This window comes from Leptosomus discolor, chromosome Z (assembly GCF_034619465.1).
Source record: "Leptosomus discolor isolate bLepDis1 chromosome Z, bLepDis1.hap2, whole genome shotgun sequence".
Classification (NCBI taxonomy): Eukaryota; Metazoa; Chordata; class Aves; order Leptosomiformes; family Leptosomidae; genus Leptosomus; species Leptosomus discolor.
Genome location: NC_141419.1, coordinates 72,187,899 through 72,205,358, shown reverse-complemented (window position 1 = coordinate 72,205,358; position 17,460 = coordinate 72,187,899). Strand labels below are relative to the sequence as shown.

At 36.0% G+C, this 17,460-nt stretch overlaps 1 protein-coding gene across 5 annotated transcripts in view; it reads right to left on the bottom strand.

Annotated features, from left to right (window-relative positions):
* Positions 1-17,460, bottom strand: part of PDE4D (phosphodiesterase 4D) — a 442,846-nt gene that overhangs the window by 191,822 nt on the left and 233,564 nt on the right. The window contains exon 1 of one of the 5 annotated variants that reach the window (XM_086479630.1): positions 7,376-7,419. The exons of 3 other annotated variants lie outside the window; for them this stretch is intronic. In XM_086479630.1, coding sequence (XP_086335756.1) covers positions 7,376-7,404 — 29 coding nt within the window. In that variant the 5' untranslated portion in view covers positions 7,405-7,419. Of the gene's footprint in view, positions 1-1,489; positions 1,510-7,375; positions 7,420-17,460 lie in introns of those variants that run through there. One more of the 5 variants, XM_086479631.1, reaches the window with a different exon arrangement.

The window sequence follows — 17,460 nt, the reverse complement described above, 5'->3', positions numbered from 1 at the left end:
GCCATATATAATTCCTGACAAAGCAAGTGGAAAGAAAGTCACTGAAGAGTGTCAGCCTGCCCAAGTGCTTTTGTTTGGTGCTGGTACTTCTGTAGCAGCTTGTAACAAAGGCTGCAGATGCATAGTTGTGTCTGGTAAGAGCTTCAGGAAGGAAAAGGTGCCTTCAGATGAAGTGTCACAAGGACACTGAAATACCTTGTATGGCCTGCTTCCCAGCAACTGCAGATTATATTGGATTCACAGGGCAACTCATAGGGTATAGAGACATAGAGAGTAGTCTTTAGAGTAATACATATATAGCTTGAGTTGCAGTTGTTTTATACATTTTTCTTTTTTCTCTTTGGCTTTTTCCTTCACCTACATCTGTTATAACCAAGAAAATATGAAGCCTCCAATTCTCCATCTGGAGGCAATTATATCCCATTTAAGTAGTTTTGCTTTCTTCCATTTTAGGTTTCTTCACTAGCTAAGTAACTTCAGCTAGTGTTGACAGGAGTTTATCTGATCCTGCTTGGGAGAGACGATAGATATTCTTAGGCTTTGCTGTTGTTTGTTCTGCTGTGTCATTTTGCTTTTACAACTTCAACAGAAACTTGTACCAAAGCCTGTGAAAACTAAGCCACTAAAGAGCTGAGTATTGACTGGAAATGTTGCAAAGGTAAAATAAATAAAGGAAAGCTGAGTTCATGTGGATAAACAATAAAGTATATACTGTGTATTCAGCTTCTTCCTGGCAAACTTCTACTAGTTTTCTCCCTTTAATGTAGGATATATATACACACAGACATGCATGTGTGCGTGTTGTATATATGACATACATGTATATAACGACCAAGTGTATGAGTATGTTGAAGGGAAGCATCTGTCTCCTCCTACTGCTGAGACCCCTGATTTCTGTGATTGCCTGGATTCTGGCAGCTTGCCTGAGGACTTTCTAACTTCCTAACAAGTTAGGAATCCTGAAGAAGGGAGGCTATAAAAAAAAACCTAAATCCATTTTATATTTCTTTATCTTAAAAAAAAAAAAAGTTCTTCCCATAGAAAATTTTGTAAAACCGGGTATTCATCAGCGAGATTGAAATTCTGCCTCCTGCAATGATCGCTGTTGCCTTCACTCAATACTGTGTCCTTTTAAACTTCTCTCTGAGGAAAGAAAACGGGCAGACATGGAATAAGAGAAAAAGTACATGGTAATGGAAGTAAGACTATTTCAACAGGGTTAAAAACACAGAATATCTAGTCTGCCCAGTATAAACACTACCAGACATTTAATAGAGTTGGAGCTTATTGTTCATGACTCAAAACTAGTTAATGAGCAGATTTGTTACACTGCATCAGAAATGAGACAGTGGGTAATAATGGAAATGTTATAATGGAAACATTATTAAAATTATATTTCCATGAGAATGGAATATTATAATTCATCTAGACCATGTGCCCTCATTAGAAGCTCTGGCTTTATTTCTAGTCACTCTGCATTAGAAGCAGCATTGAAATAGAAGGAGGGGTTAAGAGATCTGCAACATGAATAATATGGACATGAAATTTTTTCCATGTGAAAAGAGGCACAGAAAATATAGTTAGAAAGCTGATGGCCAAGAGTGGCATACAAATATATAAAACAACTAACCCTTTACAACGTAAGGCCACAATACTACTTAAAATATTCCAAGGCAAAAGACAACAGAATGAAGAAACTCCTGCACATCACTGAGAGTTCACCTGTGGAAGCAAGTGTCAAAAGATACTGCTGAAGCCAAAAATACATCAAGTTTTTAATTAAAAAATTATCAAAATTTGATGTGAATAAATAACGAGACTGGTTAGAGTAAGCAGTACACACAGTCAAGAAAGTTCTGGAGTACTCACACATAGGAAACTACTGAAGATGTTGAGGAGATTCTCCCTCAAGGAAGATTATACCGTACCCACCAAGTTTCTTACTGTTCTTAAACATTTGCTGCTGGCTGCTGTCACAGACTAGGAGCTGGATCAGCTGGCATGGACCACCTCTGTGATGAAATATAACAACACCCTACAGCTAAGGATACCAGACTGGTACACCAGACCCTTCTAGGTGGGCAGGAGTCTCTCTTTCTTTTGTTTGTTTGTTTTGTGTTTGTTTGGGGTTTCTTTGGTTGGTTTCTGTTTCGTTTTTTCTCCTCTTCATTTCCTTTTTTCTTTTTTTTGCCTCATGAAAAAAGGTTCATTAGAGCCTTAAATTACCTTTTAGCATATTGTAGAATTTTTCAATTAACACCCATATATGGCTTTCACGGAGACAACTGAAACACAAAATGGCCTGTAGATATTAGAAATCCCAGTTTTTCTATTTCCTTTGCAATAAAACATTTATCTATTCAGACTCACAATGGACATAAACATGTTCTACAGTGGCATAAAATAAACATTGGTAGGTTTGCCCCATATCACTTTTCTTTTTACTTAATGCAGTATGTAGAAATTAATTACATCATTTTGACATGGTACATGCTGAACTAGCATTGGCTTGTTCCTGATGTATTCGGTATCAGATTGAATGATAGATCTATTAATAGCACTCCTAGAATTTGTTATACATCAGGGAATTGCAAGTCAGATAGTCCTGACATCAACATAAATATCCATGGGCATCTAAAATTTGTAAATCAAAATATTTCCTGGTGTTTATTGTTAGTGTAATCTATTTCTGCCTCCCAAGGGACACTAATATCTGCTCCCAGCCTAATCTGGAGGTCAGCTTTGTGTGAGGATTGTTTCTACCATAAACAGCAAAGCCCAGGCATTTATTTATTGTAAACCATAGTGACACTAGTTATCATAATTTACTTCACTGTGTATAAAAGAACATTTCCTGACAGTTGTTCATAGAGGTTCTGGCTTAGGCTTTTAGAATTTACTTAAGCATAAACTGGAAAAATTTATCGATAAAATACCTATACACATACTTCAGTTTTCGCTTTATTTCACACTAACTAAATCATTTCCAAGGCAGTAACAAGAACAAAAAAATCCCACAGAATAAGCATTTATGTAATGTTAGTCCAAAGCAGCAATATAAAACACCCAAAGACTCAACTTGTCCCAGTGTGACAGACTCACCCAACCTATCTGTGTGAGGATCAACTACGTCTGAGAAATTTAAGCAAAAGCTGAAACTTTTGGACATGTTACTTGTCTTCTGTTTGTTTTGGGGTTTTTTTCCAGCTGTTGGGGACCTATGGACTTGATCTGAGGTTTTAGGAAATGGTGCAGAGACTTTTTATGTTTAGTCTTTATCAGGGACTCTAGGCAGTTTTGTCAAGGAACTAAGTCTGCAGCAACACCAAGTGTGAAGTATGATTCACTTGCACCTGCTTTCCTACTGCTACTTAACCTGACTAGCAATATGCCTTGCTATTCTGCCACTGCTGCCAAGATTTCAAATTAACATAACCAAATGTCTGAATTTGGTATGAAGATATTTTGGCATGCAGATTTGTCTAAAATAAGTCTGAGTGAGACTCAAAACATCATTTTAACGGTGATATGGCATACTCTGAATTACAGAATTTCTGAGCTGAATATGAAATCAACTGTGTGACTCATCATGTTCACTAGAAAAGTCTACATTTATGCATTTGAATATTTTATTTCCCAGACAATGTTGAAGGACTAGTCAAAAAGAACCAAACTAGTTCCAGTGTGCTGGGACTCTAATCCCTAATAAAAAAAAAATCATAAACTTTAATCTGGTTTCTATTCCCATTACAAGGCTTATAATAACAAAAAAGTTAGAATATTACACTCTACTCACTAAGAAAGCTTTCACATCATTAAGAAATCCCCTTAGAGAAGGGATTCCTGAAAATTGTTGTTTGAGAGATATTCCACTTTCCAGCCAAGCTCCCAAGAGTTTAGTAGCCTGGAGTACAATTATCTGGCAGGAGGGAATCTGCCTCCTTATGTACGAATGTCGTGAGCAGCTGGCTGCAGAAGTGGTGTTGGCAGTAGCTTCAGCCACATGATCATTCCTCTAGTCCAAGGAAACATGCCAGATGGCAGCCAAAGAAAAACAGAAAGAAAGCAGAGGAGGGAACAAAAGAAGCTCACATAAAATAATAAAGAACCTTTCTTTGTTTTCCATATGAAGATACAAGTTTCATGCTTAGTGTGTCTCAGGAAGCGTATTTTCACAGCTAACCAAATGAAGATGTAGTTCTGACACTGAAATAATTTAACAAATGTATTAATTCTTTGATTATTGAATTTAATGCATATTATTGACTATGTCATTTCTCCATAACACCCATTTTACTTTGGAGTTTACAATCTCTACAAAATAGTCTCCACAAACAAGTTTTACTCAGCAGATTTTCACTCTGAATTATTCACAAATCCTTCATTGTGGAAAAAGACTTAATGACCCGCCACACAATCAGGGCAGATCCTGCTGTCTCTGAACAATCTTCTAAGTAGTCCTGAGGACCTGTCATTAAGTCAGTGGGAGGTGTGAGTGTACAGCATCTAGCAGGATTAACTGTCATATAACATGTTCTTACTCATACACCTAAGTTATGTGGAGGAAATTCTGATAGGTGCTTAGTTCTTCTTCATCCATGCATGATAGGATTTAGAGGTCATGAAGAAGGCTTCTGTCTCCATCTGTCCTTCAGAGGTCTCAGGAGGCTCTAAAGTGTAACTGCGTTACTATTAGGACTCAGTTTTTACAGTCGCATCAGTGGGATTTTCCTGAGCAAAGTTAAATGCAGTAGGAAACACAATTCCTGTCTGCATTTCAGGAAAAGAGGTGTGCTTCAGTTTAGAGAGAATCAAGGCTTTAAAAAGAAAGGGCGGGGCGGGGGGAAGAAGTGAGCTTGTCTGTGAGTTCTGGAAACATAATAAAGGTTCACAAATATTTTGTACATATCTTCTAGTCCAGTATCTTGAACTAGAAGAATGTTCATTTGCCAGAGAGCAGGATGGGCATACCTCCCTACAAAACTAAACAACTTTTCTCTTTCTCCAGCCTGCAAAGATATACTGAAATTGTGAAAGGGTTTGGCAGCCTCCTGAGTCTCCCTGTCGGTACCCCCTTCTGGCCTTGGCTCTACATCTAATGCTGTGAATACTTGCACTTCTGTTGTATACTGAATCAGAAATTAATCTCTACCAGTTTTTTCGGTCTGCTTTCTTGTTTTTATTCAGCACAATTTGCTGAAGCCTGAAGCTACGGATTATTTGATGGGAAGTGCAGAGGAGGAGGAGCTCTAAGTGACTGCATTGCATTCTAGCTCTTCCTATAAAAATTGCATTGTCTCAAGGCATATATTTTTCCTACTCTGGAAAAATTTGCAGTAGCCTGGCTCTTCCACCACCTTCTGAAAGATACAAACCCCAACACTTGCTGATCAGCAAAGACACTCAAATCACTATTTGGCTATAAGGGGGCATCAACATATCACAGAATCTCCCAGAAATGAAATTAAACTAAAACATATATTAAAGTAAATTAAAACATAATGGCCCATTAAATCAATAGATTCTGAGTATCCCACAGAAGAAACACTATTTTTTTTTCCCAAAATGTAGCAAAAGAAATTTTAAAATCATGACCAACTTCACAATTTAAATTAAGATTATGAAGTAGAACAGCGTGGTTTGCTAAACAATGTTCATCACAGGAAGCCTGGATGGTATTATCAGGTATTCAGTTTTAGAAACCAAAGCCCCTTGACATCAGATAGTAGAGTGATGTGAGCAGAACTGTCAGTTGACATAAACAAAGTTATTAAATTACATAGGGACCGAGTACTGTAACATTTTGTAGTAGACTTCTAAATATAACCTCCAGTGTGAATGGAGCCATGGCAGTGACATGGCAATAAGTATATTAAGGATTTTTAATCCTCTTCTCAGTCAAAACTTATAGTTAAATTAAATAGTAACAACAAAAAAGGCTCACATTCAATAATACAACTATGACCCAGTTTTTATAAAATTATCTTTGACCTCATGCTAATTTTTTAAAGCTTCTGAAAACCAAACATGTTACACTTTCTTTACAGTAAGATAGAATTCATTCATAGCTCTGGACTTAGCTAAGAGTTCCTGTCTTTTTATTTTTATTAACTTTTGAGACTATACTCACTTCGTTAGATTGAAAAATTAGTCAATGTGCTATATTCACATAAGTTCATTATCAAAATAATCAGTTCATACATTAACATACTACTTGAAATATTTTTTTTCTTTCTGAAACGTTGATATAAGTTTATAAAAGAAATATGGCTAGTTTTATTTTAGCAAAAAGATCCCTAATAAGAAGATTGCTTAAAAGAATCTCAATTGAATTGTATGATCTAGTTTTGAACTTTTAGAAAATATTACAGATACCATCTTTTTGTTCTTTATTCAGAGTCCTTTATCTGTTATTATTTTTTCTTGGTCATAAAACCACCTCCCTCTGTATGGGGGGAGCTTTTGCAACAACCAAGCTTTTGCAGAAGAAAACACAGAGAGAAATTGGACTGTACCTAGCCAGGTTTTTTACAATATTCTCATAGACAGTGTTTGCTATCCTACATGAAACATTTAGCTTCTTAGTAATTTGATATTATACACATGTGCAAATAAATATGGCTGTTGCATCAATTAATACTAAAAAGTCATCACTAAGAAGATATGTAGTATGCATTCTATATATCTAAACGGAAGGATCTTTTCTTAAGAATTTTGTACTTGAAAATTTATGTTGCATGTATTATAGGTAAAAGCAAGGAAGCTGGAAAACAAGTATTGGTTCAATTGCAAAAAGCAGTATGATAAATAATGGAAAGCATACTTCTTATTGTTATTTTTAAATAACAGCTAGGGAAAAAAAATAGAATCTGCATGTTTTCCTCATCGGTTATACTTTTAAAATACTGAACACAAAAACTTTTAACAAACATGGTTTTCTGGTTATAGAAAATCCCCTTGAGTATAAATATTAATTCAGATTTGGTATGCAGTATCAGTGTATGATATTTATAACTAATATATTTATAAGTACTGATAATATTTAGAATTAGTATTTTTATAAGAACACTGACCTAAATCTTAATCTACATTTTCCCCAATGGGAAGCAGAGTGCAAAAAAGATTCAAAATTATTATTTGCTTGAAAAGTTTCATAAAATTCCATGGTCACTTATTCATAGTATTTTCCATTCACACAGAAACAATTACTATTTTTCTGATATACATGTGCAGCAAAGCCTTTACAAGCTCAAGAAAGTCACAATTAATACATTTCCAAATTTTTAGATACTATAATCCTATAGAATAATAAAAAAGAGCCACAGTTGCAACTATTATGACTGTCAATTACACCGTCAACCACTAGAACAGATACCTGTAGGACTTCAAAAAGCGAAATCTCATCTTATTTCTTGGTGACGGACGAGGGTTATAGGTTCCAAAGGGATCCCACAGAAAGGCCATTGGCAAAGTTAATGCTAAGATCGTCTAAAAAATATATCCCTGAGGGGAAGCAGGACAGTTGTGCTGGACGCACCCTGCACTAATCATGAAGCACTTGTAACTGTGTAAGGTAACGTCCTTTTCCTACGGTATGCTTTGGCAGAGATGTGGCTGGCTGAGAGCACAGGCTAGAAGGGATAACTGGGATTTCCTGATGCATAAGACTTGCCCTTTGCATGAACGTTTCCTATATTCAGGGCACTTATCGCATTATTCAAGTGAGAACTCTTATGGTAAATACTTGGATAGTTATAGCAGCCACAAAAGAGCACAGAACCATAGAACTAAGGCAGACCAGATACAGCCAATGCTCTGATTATTCTCTGCTGCCCAGACAAAGGCCTTCAAACTCTTAACAATCTGTTGAAAGTATTTTTAGTATGATTATGCTTGAATAGTCTGTTTCGGTTGGCATTAGACAGCTAAGGAGTATGCAGGAAAAAACCCCAAAGCCTGAAAAAAGAACCCCAAATCAAAATCCACTACATCCCCCAATGTGTCCCCCACTCCCTGTCACAGTAAGCAGCTAGTAACCAGAGAGTAAAACTGCTATTTAAAACATGCCCACAAAACCCTTAATTGCCTCTTTGTTTAATGCTTAACTCTCTTGAAGTGTTTCTTCCTTCTTCATAGTTTCTAAAGAGAATCAATTTATAACATTAAGTAGCTTTTCTGAAAGGGCTTAATCATCTACGAGAGATCAGCCACTCTAAGAAAGTACATCTCAGACTGGTAGGTAATTTTCAGGCCTCCTGGCAGCTTTTCTCAAAGACATCACTCCCCATACTGAATTACCGCCAGTGACCTTAAGAACTGAATTCAGTTCCCTGCTACCTGGGGTCATTCCAGTTCAGCGTCTTTTTGTGGTTTGTTTTCCTGGCTTGGCTTTTTTGTCTGGCTTTTTTTAATTTTTATTTTTAATTCAAGCCCCAACTCTTACATGCAATTGTTTCAGCCTAGTGCAAGAAGTGTTGAAGGCAAACAACAGCCTACAATTTAATTCTGATGCCAGCTGAGTTCACACTAGGGAGGCCACCATTATTTCCTCTACAAACTCTGTCTGAATGTGGCTGTGATGTCCTAGCACTGGTAAGCAGAGGCATCTCTAATTCTGGTGATCTTCAAAATGAAGTTAAGTCAGATATTTTTATTCATAAGAAAAGTGATGGAGGAGAAGATGAGTATTCACACAGAGGAAGATTAAAAATTAATATTTTTATATTAAATATTATATAATAATTATTATATATTTATATATATATTCCAGGGCTCTACTGGAAAAGGTCAGAGAATTAGAAAAATAAAGTCCTGGGGATAAATTATGTCTATCAATCAATTATCTGATGAAATGTACTATTTTCATGACAAAGAGTACTATGAGAAACTACTGTCTTCAGAAAAATTATAAATATACTATAACTGGATGTATTTTGCTCTTTGGAGGAACCATTTTTCTTTTGTTACACTGACAAACTCACTACAGGGTTAACTGACAAGAAATCTCTTCACACCTTGTAATAAGTTTTGAATATATGGATTCATGGGTGAAATCACTGTTTCCAGGTCAAAAGTCACATTATTTTTGAGCAGTTTAAATAATATACTATACAACTAAATCATAATAATATAACATCTGTTTTCCACAGGAATAGAATTGTGATCATTCCAACAATGGTTAGCAAGGTCCTCTCTGGGTATCATAAGCTATATATACTGTTCTTCACAATCATGATATCATTATATTTTGAGGGATTAATAGATCACTTTAAACATACCTGAATGATAATACTGGATGTGGGCATTGCCAAAGTCAGTATTTCTCTTCTGGCAAATAGAAACAGGGTAGGCTGCTCTTTTATAATTACATCGTAAACAATTTAATATTGCCAGATATGTTTCCTTTTCATATGCTGTTTCTAGAAAGGATTTTGTACAACATGTTAATACAGCAGCATTTGGTTTTTTCTTTTTCTTTTTTTTTTTTTTTAAGGAAAACTTAAAAAATGCTTATTATGAACTCTCTTCCCTCTCCTTAGTGCCCTTTCTTCACTATTGCACTAAACCTGCTAATGCACCCACTGCAACAAGGTCATAGAAATAAGCATAAGCTTCTTACAAGATTACTAAAGACTAAATTTATACCTTGATATCAAAACCACTTATTGTCACTATATAGTGACATGCAGTAGAACCTGTATCAAAACAAATCACATTGTTTAAGGAAATTCAAGGAAATAGAGGCAAATAACTCCGTAATACATATTTACTTTTACAGAGAAGTCACTAGGCTCTTCTTGCATTTTTTTTCTCTTCTTTCAGACAAAAAGAAAATGTTTCTAGAAGCACTCAAGGAACATAAACCAATCTGACATTAAGCTGTTATTTGTAGGCAGTGTTTTGTGGAAAAAATAGCTCAGTAATGTGAGTAAACAAATACCTAGTTTTATATAAAATGTAAAATTGATCATGGACTCAGTGATATTCCAGACCTCTTACAGAAATGGTGCAGTATCTTTGACATTCTGAGTAGTTTTGTGATTGCCACTTTTTGCTTTACATTTTTGACAGATACTAGAATATCAGCTTTACACTCCTAGCTGGTCAGTGGCACCACTATAGCATGTCATTTATGGATGGCTTCAGGTTTACAGGTTCTACAAAGAGTTAATTATTAAAGAAACATTTATTTTATTGTTCTCCCAGGTGTGTAAACTACTGTTACTTTTTTTAGAAAAGGTTCATATAAATGAATAAGAAAGTAATCTTTTTCAAAATTAAAAATGTGAAACTTAAATTAATAGTGAACACACATAAAATTAGACTCTTTTTATGGTCGGCTGGAGTTATGTAAGTGTAAAAGCTCTTTGTAGTAAGCAGGTCTGGTCATAAGCATAACTATCTTTACAGACCTGGTTCACTTTCCCAGCTGTGTCCTGATGCATTTTATAACTCAAAGAGCCAAGCTTTATCCCTAAATTCCTCTCAATGTGTCCAAAAAATTACTGCTTTAAGGGGACTGCAGCTGGGAGGCTCGCCAGTGTTGGCAATGGTGGTTTTGCAGAGATCTCCACTTTACTCTAATCCAGCTCCATGATTTGGGTCATATGATGGGAATCCACTACAGCATGGGGATGCATGACAGATGGTGCTGTTCAATAGAGTACATGACAGAAGTATAGCCTGGACCTGGACACTATGACTCCTAACATAGTTTCTTTAAGTAGCCTCCCTCTCATGCCTTGACCTTGTCGGTCAGGTGCAACCTATGACAAACTCCTAGGTCAGCTTCGTCAACTGCATTTGACGTGTGCTATCCTAAACGAGTGGTGGGAGGGATGTTACAGCGGCAGTGCATCACAGCAGGGGGCACAGGGGCTGTAACTCAACTGCCTCTTGAGCCACTTGTCTGAAAGCAGACAGGAACACTCATTCCAGTTTTGACAGATGAGGTAGCAGTAGACATAGGAAACAGAAAAAAAAATTTAGGTTATTCCTTTGTGTGGGAAAATAACAGAAGATTGGTGAGGAGGATTGTAAACCTACTCAAGTGACGCAAAATCCACATATATCATACTAATTGTTGTTTGGCCTTGTGTGTTGGACAAGTAGAATATCGTAGAATATCCGTATTTAGGTAACATAGGCCTGTGATAGATACCTATTGAACATGCTTGAGATTCCTGCCCTGGGGTGGGAATGATCAAAGCACAGTGGTAAACTATACTTGCATGAATCCCTGATAAACAGGTGAAGGCAGCAGGTTTGGTGATTCTCTAGCACGGACCGAGATCTGCAGTGCCTGCGTCCCTGCTCGTGTGCCTCTGCCCGGGTGCTGCTTCAGGGATCCCTCGCTTGGTGAGGTAATGGAAATAAATTTACTCTTTTAATTTCACCTGTGGTTTTGTGGTTGTTCCTGTGTCCCGCCTGTGCTGGCTCACACACTTTGTAAGTTGTGGAAAGCAATGGAGCTTTCCTGTGTGCTCTTGTCATGGCTCCTGCTCAGTGCAGTCCTGCTCCTTCCCTCATCAGCCTTCCCAAAGCCACAGCCCTGCATGTTGGTCTATCGTATGCAGTGGTGTACTTCGAGAAAAAGGGTATTACAGTTACTATTGTAACAACAGCAATATATAAACTTTGTTGTTTAAAAAATGCTTATTTATCGACAACTGGAAACTCTGACAGGGTTCAAAATGGGGTCATTACAGTGGACAGAACATTACAAACATACAGTATTTTAGAGGTGCTTCTCCCAGCATTATTCCTTCTGTTTTCAACCACTATCTGATGTTCTAGTTGGACATCTCTAAACAAAATGTCACTGAATATTACGTAGCTAAAATAAAATATTTATTCACTATTTCAAAGAGATGGCTTGCACAATCTGAATTCTAAACAGTTTAATAATATTTATGCACATTTTATTACAGACAAGACATTTTTCCAGCTTTTATTTCCCTGCTCTTGCCATTATTGAGACAGGAATGACAGACAACTGACAAAACAAAAATTAGGAGGAAGCCAATAGAATATAGGATAAATTTGCATTTTAGTTTTCTCCAGTAGCATGATAATGTCTAGAATTTCATATAGAGCTACCTCAAAAAAGTTTATGCTGAAAGGCTAAGAATACATAAGACCTAGAATTAAATAAAATTATTTTCCACATTTTATTTAGTTGTTAGATAAGTTGAAGTTTATTTTTGTAAAATTTCTTCTAACTTGCATTTTTTTATATTATTCCTGTTCAGAATGTTATACTTATATACACAGGTATTTTCCCCTGAAAGAAGCATCCTGACTTTGAAGTATTCCTCTTCCACCTGAAAAAAAGAATCACCCTGGCAGAAAACACTCCACCTAATTCTGACTTTGAGTAATAAACTGAAAGTCTGAACTTCCAACCCCTCAAAAGGCAAGCACATTTTCTTCAGTCTTTCATTTTTTCTATCACGATGATCTATTTTAACAGGCCAGAAAGCCTGAATATATTATTTATGATACCAGCTTGGCCCTATTAATGTGTTCAGTGAAAAAAACCCAACCACAGGGTATTTATTTCACTGGGGACTAAGTATCAAGAAAAATGCCTGTTCTGACTATATTTTGGTAAGCTTAAATAAGATTCTACCCAGAACTATTATCTCTTTCCAGTGCAAGTTCTTTCTGATTATTATTACATATCATCCCTCGTTGGCTTTATTACTTAATTCTGCAGCCCACGTTTCTGTAAAATATCTGACTGCCTTACAGTGGCTAAATGTGAAAGAGCTAAACCCTGACAATCCCTGACTAAGGCCTCACTGTGATACATAAAAGCTTTACTCGCATTGTTTAGTTTCGCTTGTGTCTTTGTTTTCCTGAGTTTTCCTTCCCCCACAAGGACGTTTTTAGCTATTTGCTGAGCAAAGTTGGTAAACAGATAACATCTTGCCTGACATCAAGGAGACAAAGCTCCAGATATCAAGGAGACATTAAGGACACATCAAGGAGACAAAGCTATCTACACATGCCAGTCGTGAAGGAGATGCCTAGCAAACATCTACACGGCTGCTTGTTACAAGAGGTTGCATCAGAAAATGGGACCTGGCTTGTGCTGAAGAAGGAGGATCCAACTAGCGGACAGAGTGAGGAAGACTATGAGCGACCACAGGAGGGTGAAAAGACCCTAACCCTAAATTTACTGCCCAAGCTTGGACTATGTAAATAAATTCCGGGAACTCATCACCATAAGACTGCCCTTCTCAGGAAATCTGATGAATATGTATAATTTTTTTGTATACGAACTGATGTGTTTTGCTAGCCGTTGGAGCACTCATCCCCCAGTGCCCAGCGCTGTTGTTACTGAGTTTTCATCTCGAATCTTTACCCAGCCGCACCTAGCCTCCCACCTCAGTGAAGAGCGTTAGAAAGCAAGGGGGTTTTGAAGCTCCGAATTTTGTATCAAATGGGAGTATTTCTTGAAGACCTTTTCACTTGAACAACAGTTTCTGAAGTCGTTTGTACTACTGATAGTATTCCTGAGGTTGGAGAATTCGCAAGAATACTCTTCTGCAAGAATTTTTGGTGATTAATAGTCAGCATAGCCTATAGTTCTTCTGTCAAAAGAGCAGCTCTAGTGTGTTTTACATACCTATTCTACTGTGATTGTGAACTTCTAACAGTTCAATTATCTCCCAGATTCTTACAAACCCATCAAATTTTATGGAAGTCATACAGGTTTAAAAATTACCTAGAAGAAAGACATACAAACACACACACAGAAGCATGTACTCACTGACACATTGATTCTGTAAACAGGAAATATTAAAAAACTCTGAAAACATCGCAAAATATGAGTTTTGCACTTTCAGTAACTTTATAGTAATTTAATTTTTTATTAGTACTAGTTTAACATATTATTATATAACCCCATTTGAGATGTGCTTATGAAGGGTTTTCTTCCATCAGTCATGAACTATTTGTGGCCTATCATGTTGTGTGGAAATTATCATTAAATAGTGGTCACTAATTTAAAATGAGAGAAAGTTTGGTGCTCTGATCATTGCTACTAAAGCCATACAATGGAAGCAGCAAGCTCTTGCTCAGAAAGTAAAATGAATATGTCTATGCTGGAAGCAAACCACATGGAGAGATAAATGCAACTAAGATAAAAAAAGTGTGAAATTCTTTCCTAAATATTAAAGTACTAATATCAGAGAGCAAGAAGAGAGATGTCAAAAATGTACTGGCCTAAGCAGATAAGTCTTTCATTAAGCACACACATAGACACTACATACTATAGGTGACAGAGCATCAAGAATAGAATATCAGAATGAAAGCCAGGAGAGACCTGAGGTCAGAAATAAGTCAGTTTAATCATGAAGAAAAGGAAGGAGCTATATCAGGAAGGAATGTTAGGGCTATTGAAATGCATCTAGCCAAGTTTTCTAGAGTTTGCACAAAGAGCCTTTACTGAGCAAGGTTTCCTCTCACTGGCAACTCCTGCAGCCTGTGCAGGCAAATGTTTTCCTTGGTACAGAATTATAAGTTCATCTATGGCCATCATGCAAACATTGTAGACTGATCTGCAGATTAAAGAGTTATAAACTACAAAATTCTGTAAAAGCTACAATTGAAAGAATTGTTTTTTAACAACATAGATAGATTAAGTAACATGGTATAGAAATGCTCTTATTCCTGATAATTTTCCAATAAATTGTATAACCTGTAATTACAAAAAAAAAAACCAACAACAAAAAAAAACTAACCCAAACAAACCCACCTAAATTATTTTACAAAACAAATACTATCCCAATATATATATATATCCTAAAATATATATCCCAATACATATAATATCCCAATATATGCTATGGTCATTATTTTTTAATTCATTGCTTAAATCAAAGCTCTTCTATTTATCTTTCAACGGATGCTGATATACTTCAAGGACAAACAGTGTCCCAAGAATTACTGAGGAACCTAATTTTAGTACAAATGAAACTGAAGAGCTTGTGTAAACGATTACCAGGCACATTTGACTCATGTTTGGAGCTGGCTCATTGAAAGGGGATTTTACAAATAATCAAAACGTGTACTCAGCAAATCACCTGGGTAAGCTTTCAGTTGTTCCTAGGTACATTATACAATCCTCTGATTCCTCAAAGAACTGTCAGAGAATCATGAATTAGAGTCATTTCTTGCCCTGAACACTTCTAATCCTATGTTTTTAGTGAGATTTCAAGAACTATTTGGCAGGAACACATTCTACTTCTAGCTGACTGCAACAGAAGTGACATCAGAGCTACTCAGATCAGAGCTAATTTGAGAAGTCCTGCCTTAGGACAAAGGCAAAAATAGGACACCTTTGGACAGTACTGAAATGCAAAAGAAACAAGCTAAGTTTATAGTCTGAATTTACTGTTAACATGTATAAAATCCTGTTTGTATCACATATAGTATTAAGTGATCTTTTGTAAAGGTGGAAATAAAGATCTTACTTCAACACCTGAGCACAAGAAGATAGAATTAACATTGCCAGCAAGACTTCAGGAATCTCAGTCTTAAAGTCTTTTCAACTCACCCTTGCTTGTCTGCGTGACAAAAGTTAAAAAGCATGTATCAATTCTCCTGATGCACAGATAAGCAACTTAATCTGTCTTTCAAAGATGCTAAACTGTATTTATAGGTAAGTTCTTATCTGTCATGTATCAAAGCCTTATTGAAAAGAAAGAAACAATTAGAGGAAAGGCATTAGGGCCACCCAGGACACATTTGCTAGAGAATTAGAAAACTGTGGTTTTGTTTTAACCTCCATGAAAAATATACCTCCTGAAAATGAGTAGAGAGGAATGGTAGTCAACATGGCAGAAAAAAACCCAGAAGAGTTGCCTGCAAGAAAAGAGTGGAGATAGCATTCTCATCTAAAATAAGTAAACATCGGTTTAAAACACAAGTTTCCCGGGAAGCACAAAGGTTTCCGTGAATAAATTGACTGAGCCAACATACTACACATTTTGTATTCAAAGAGAACCTCACTTATGAAACTACTTATTAGATATCACTTTAAATATCTATTTTGTTTTGTTGTTTGGTTTTGGGTTTTTCTTTGGTTTGGTTTTGGTTTTTGTTTGTTTGTTTGTTTGTTTTTTTGTTTGTTTTTTTGTTTTTGTTTTTGTTTTTGTTTTTTTTCCAGTAGGTAATTAAAAAGCAAATTACCCATCTGGAAGTAAAAAGTATTTTCCATTTAACAAGAATGGAAGCTGAGGTAGGGAACTTAGCTGGTTTAACCTAAACCAAAAAAGGAAATCACCACCTGAACTAGGACTGGAATCTTGCTTAACATATGACTCTAATGTAGTCAAAACCTGTAATAATACAAACTGCATCTTTAAACAAGGAATTATAGTACAGGTAGGAAAAAGTATTCTATTATATTCTTGTTAATTTTTCAGTATACTGATCCCCATTAATTTTCTCCTTAAGTCTTTGAAAATTAAAAGAATTGTATTTACAATTCATTCCTTTAGCTTTAGTGACTTATTTAATTGCACAATCCTAGTACAAGAATTGCAATAGAAGATGATGAGGACACTATTATTTAGATTTTGTATAGAAAGTAGTATCGTAAAGTTCCTAACATAAATGATGAGAAATAACTTATGGAAGAAGATGAAATAAAGATGCAATGCTTGGCATTGCAAGTCACTCTAAAAGCTGAACAGAACCAAAAGTAACATTAGACCATTTGTTGTTGCAGATGTTTGAAAAAAAAAAAAATCACTGTAACGAATTTATTGAAGATTTCTTGACTGAAATAAAAAATGACACAAGACTATAGTGTAATAGTTTTGGTCAATTCATGTTCAGAGCACATCAAAACTACAAAAAAAGCCATAAACTTATCAAGCGACATGGTCTTGAACCACCTGCTTCAGGTGACCCGGCTTGAATAGAGGATTTCCAGAGGTGCCTTCGTGCCTGAGTGATTCTGTGGTGCTGTAAACCAACCCAGCTTCCAATAGGTTTTGAGATCACGAAAGCTGTGGGATTTCGCATTTCTCTCTGGAAACACACTTTTCACGCCCTCTAGCGTTCAAAATAATAAAAAATGTTTCTTTCGCTTTGATCAATTGCATCTAAAATATTAACACCTCCTTAACTAGGTCATTACTCTAATCTAGAGAAATAGTTCAGATTGCGATCAAAAAACGGGAGAAATAACTGTTTGTTAGGTTAGTTTATCTTTTAGTAGATAAAATCATGTCATAAGTTCAATGATATAGTGGGTCAATGAATCTAGCATAACAGCAGTGAGCAAAATGCAGAGCTACATTGAAACAGCTCTTTCTAAATGTAGCAACTTCTGTGTATCTTGCAAGAGAAACTTCATGTTAAATACATAGTAAATTGTCTACCATTCAGATGATTCACAACACACAAGGAATTGAAGCTATAGTTCAATGATGAACTACCACA